The sequence below is a fragment of the Plectropomus leopardus genome, unplaced genomic scaffold (assembly GCF_008729295.1).
Source record: "Plectropomus leopardus isolate mb unplaced genomic scaffold, YSFRI_Pleo_2.0 unplaced_scaffold335, whole genome shotgun sequence".
NCBI classification, from domain to species: domain Eukaryota; kingdom Metazoa; phylum Chordata; class Actinopteri; order Perciformes; family Serranidae; genus Plectropomus; species Plectropomus leopardus.
Window position 1 is genome coordinate 345 of NW_024636579.1, and position 4,777 is coordinate 5,121.

At 37.7% G+C, this 4,777-nt stretch overlaps 1 protein-coding gene across 1 annotated transcript; it reads left to right on the forward strand.

The window, feature by feature from the left end:
- Positions 1 to 385: 385 nt before the first annotated feature.
- On the forward strand, positions 386 to 4,304 carry LOC121938791 (serine/threonine-protein kinase D1-like; the record flags this gene model as incomplete). The annotated part of the gene is made up of 6 exons (XM_042481958.1): positions 386 to 492; positions 578 to 739; positions 1,502 to 1,600; positions 1,683 to 1,950; positions 2,851 to 2,936; positions 4,140 to 4,304. Coding segments are annotated over 6 exons (887 nt in total), but the record flags the coding sequence as incomplete, so codon positions are not given.
- Positions 4,305 to 4,777: the final 473 nt, after the last annotated feature.

The following is a 4,777-nucleotide window of genomic DNA, read 5'->3' on the forward strand; positions in this document are numbered from 1 at the left end:
TTTATTTGCACAGTAAAAACAAAACAGCCAAACATCAACAGAACAGAAGCAGATTGTGCAGGTGAGATACAGAAAACTCCTGCAGGTTTAAAAGAGAATCTCACCTCGAAATAAGAAAAAAGCACATAAAGCATCCTACAATAAAATAATAATAACAAAGAAAAAAAGATCACAGAGGCATAGAATCAATAAAGTACAATACGAATGCTTACATGATAAAGCAGAGAGCGTCAAATAAATCTAAAATTACAAACCTATGAAATAAATGACCACCAAAGTCTTTGTAAACGGACAATTTCTGAACGACTACAATCAAATTAATGTCGGAAATGAGATTAAAATGAAGAAAAACTGTTCTATAAACGCCTCACTTGTCATTCCTCAGGCACTCACAGGAAGTCGGGTCGGCCGGTCGCCATCAAAGTCATCGACAAGACGCGTTTTCCCACCAAACAAGAGAGACAGCTGAGGAACGAGGTGTCCATCCTGCAGGTACCGACGCCGGTTTCAGCTGTTTTCATTCTAACGTTATCTTCAGTAACGTGTGTGTGTGTGTGTGTGTGTGTGTGTGTGTTAGAATCTGACGCACCTCGGCGTGGTTCTGTTGGAGGGGATGTTCGAGACGGCGGAGCACGTCTTTGTCGTCATGGAGAAGCTCCATGGAGACATGCTGGAGATGATTCTGTCCAGTGAGACAGGACGACTCCCTGAACGCAACACCCGCTTCCTCGTCACACAGGTCAGAGCTTCTCCCCGCGCTAAACTCTCCGCAGATCTTTAAATCATGCAGACTTTATTTTCTTTTATGACAGCAGTTAATAAAAATTTTAAAAAACAGGAAAGAAACTAGTGATTTTTTTTTCCTTTTTAAAAAAAATAGATTTTATTGAATTTCTAACTTTACAGCACAAGACATGACTGTAAATATATAAGGAAAATAAACAATAATAATAACAACAGTGACTATAATAATGATAATTTTGCAAGAATTAAAGTAAAAAAAAAAGCCCCAGTTGGTATTAAAATGTCTTAAATCAATCTTTCGAAGACAAATCTTAATTTCATTTTTGAAACTATATTTAAAAAATTACTAATAAATCTGTAAATTCGTCTTTTACCTTTCAAAAGTCTTAAAAGTGCTACAATACGGGAAATAGGATGTTATTAATACTTTTTTTCTGAAGTTACCTTAAATAATATCTCTGAATAACTGATAGCATTTTTAAAAATAATTAACAGCATATTATTATTATTATTATTATTTTTATTTTTATTTTTATTTTTTTTCCAATTTAAATTTCTGTAAAACTGACCTAAATCTTTAAAAAGTCTTAAAATGCTTCAAAAATGTTTAAATATAGAAAATGAATGACATGTTAAGGTTAAATGACCATAAAGACATTTTAGTCCAGACTCTGGTAGGCTGTTTATTTTTATGTTTTTTGTGTGTGTGTGTGTGTGTGTGTGTGTGTGTGTGTGTGTGTGTGTGTGTGTGTGGTAGATCCTGGAGGCTCTGCGGTATCTGCACCTCAAACACATCGCTCACTGTGACCTGAAGCCTGAGAACGTCCTGCTGGCGTCCGCAGACCCGTTCCCTCAGGTGAGACCCTGTGATTGTTTCATACGAGCCGTTTCAGGAGGAAAGTTTCTCGACGTCACGTCGCTTCCTCTCTGCGTTGAAGGTGAAGCTGTGCGACTTCGGCTTCGCCCGCATCATCGGCGAGAAGTCTTTCCGCCGCTCGGTGGTGGGCACGCCGGCCTACCTGGCGCCCGAGGTGATCAGCAGCAACGGCTACAACCGCTCGCTGGACATGTGGTCCGTGGGCGTCATCATGTACGTGAGCCTGAGCGGCACGTTCCCCTTCAACGAGGACGAGGACATCAGACAGCAGATCACCAACGCCGCCTTCATGTACCCGCGACAGCCGTGGACCTCCATCTCACTGGAGGGTGAGAAACTTTTCTGTTTTATCGTCAAAACTTTTCCTGTTTCCTGTTTTTGGTTTGTTATGATTCGTATATGTTTGTTTGTTTGTTTACATTTGGGAGGAGTGACGTGTGCAGACGCGTGTTGACGTGTCTGCTGTATATATGCAGGTATGTGTGAGTGTGTGTGCAAGCGGATGCTTAAATGGTCTTAAAGGCATTAAATTCGTTCATCTAAAGTTAAAACCTTAAAAAAAATCACTTAGATTAATCTTTCAAAAGGCTAAAATGCTCAGACGTGAGGTGGGATTTTATTTTTTTTTTTTTCTGAGATTGCATTGTTAAATCAGAAAAATAATTCCCAACTTCACTTTTTTTGTCAAATAATTTAATAAATAAACTCATCATGATGAGAATAAAAGCAGTTAAATCTCAAATACAGAGAAAAATACAAAATCAATAAGAAAACTGGACAGAAATGCCTCATATTTAATATATAATAATATAATAAATTCATTGGCTTTCATGTGCTTCACTCAAAAAAGTGTTTTTTTTTCAATGTTTGATGCAAATAATCCAACCGTTTCCCTGGACAAATGAAATGTCATGTTTTCTGTTATACTAAGTATTTGGATAAAATAAAATGACCCTTCAGTTTTGGTTATTGGAAAATTAGTCTGACACTTCATTACAAGTGGCATAAAAAAATTCTTAAAAAGTCCTAAATCTTTATTCACTGAACTAAAGTTTCATAAATCACTGTGAAAAGCACTGAAGTTGTCTCTCTGCTTTTCATATTTATGTTTTAAACTTCTTAATATAAATTTGGGTTTTTGTATTTTCCGCTGTCGTCCTCCAGGCGGCCTCAGAGGACAACTTTTAAAACAGTCTGGGTAAATCCTGTGTGTCTCTTTTCCTCCGCAGCTGTGAGTCTCATCAACAACCTGCTGCAGGTGTCGGTCAGACGCAGGTTCAGCGTCGGCAAAGCGCTGGGTCACCCCTGGCTGCAGGTCAGATTTCTATCAATACATAAATATTCAACTTGTTTGTAGTCTGTTGCTGAGAGGCAGTTTCCTGTCCCTTAAATTTCCAGCAGGATGTGAAGAAAGTCGTAATTGTAATATTGTGTTCTGTCGCAGTCGTAGGAAGACGTCTGACAGCGTTCATACACATTTTTGCCCAAAAATTTCTATGACTTTGAGACACATTTTTAAGAGTGTACAAAGACCCTATTGGCTCATTTTCATTACTGTATAATAGCTTTTTAAAAATATATATTATTAAAGTGAATTTAGAACAGGATTAGAACTGAATATTCAAATATAACGTTTGTTATTTATTAATAATAAAGTTTTAAGTACTGGGAGGGGTTTTGTTTTTTTATGTTGGTTTAAGGGAGAGGCGATTCACTTTAGATGGCTGTATTTTGTATAAATTTTACTGCCATTTATTTTCCTTTTTAAATTTCTGCCTTTATTTCTTAAACTTTTGGTGATTTTTAAGGATGTCTTTTTTGTTAATTTGACTCAAAATGACACCAATTATCACAGAAACAGAAACTGTAAAAACTGTTATTATTGTTAGATGTTAAAATTTCGTAATGTCCTTGAACACATCGTGTGTTTTATTACAGGTTTGCGAAACAAAATTACGTGACTTTTCCAAAAAAAAAAAAAAAATTCAGGGTAAATATAGTTTTCCAAAATTTTCCTAGGCCTGGAAATTACTGTTTGAATATTTCATAATTTATCCAGGATTTGCATGACTGACTGAAAATCTTCACTAATCAAAATGACTCAATTAACTATTTTAGAAAGCTACTAAAAGTTTAAAAAAAAAAACAAAAAAAAAAAAACACCTGGTTAATAAATTACTCAAACTGTCTTTTCACTTTAATATTTTTAGGGTGCGCAAAATAATTAAAAGCTCAGACTGACCAAGAAAAAAAAAGGAAAAAATTAATCTGGAAACATTGATTTGGTTAAAAATGGAAAATTTTCCATTGTGTCCTCTCCTGAGCTGTCTGTCCTCTCCTGAGCCGTCTGTCCTCTCCTGAGCCGTCTGTCCCCTCCTGAGCCGTCTGTCCTCTCCTGAGCCGTCTGTCCCCTCCTGAGCTGTCTGTCCTCTCCTGAGCCGTCTGTCCCCTCCTGAGCCGTCTGTCCTCTCCTGAGCCGTCTGTCCTCTTCTGAGCCGTCTGTCCCTCTGTCCTGCAGGACTTCCAGCTGTGGTGTGACCTCAGGGAGTTCGAGCAGAGGATGGGCTGCAGGTATCTGACGCACCGAGATGACGAGGAGCGCTGGATGCGTTACGCCCAGGAGAGAGGCCTGGACTTCCCGCCCCGCCTCTGCTGGGACCCGGACAACGACCCTGACATGTGACCTCGGTCCGGAGGTTAAAGGTCAGACAGTTTTATTATCTGTAATAGCTCAGATAAAAACCACAGAAATGAGAATCCTGAATTTGCGGAAATTAACTAAAATATAGGTATTTTTTAATGTTTTTTTGTTGATCAGTTTTCTGTGGTCAGAAGAATCAACGACCATCAATCGAGTTTTAACCCACAGCACAATCATTTCTACGTGTGTCCAAAAGAAAAGAGACATTTTTGTTGGGCTGGACCAAATACGTCAAAACTTCAATCGTGGCCAAGATGAACTCAAAATTAGTATTTGAATGCTCCGTTTTTTTAAATTATGCAAAACGCCAAAAACATCATGAATTAAGAAATTAAGTTATTTTTAGTTATTCCGGGACAAGGATGTTTAAACTAAGAGATATTTTTACTGCGACTCACTGTCATCAAATATCAGCTGATAGTCCAGCATCGGTTTAATTTCTGATATAATAAAAA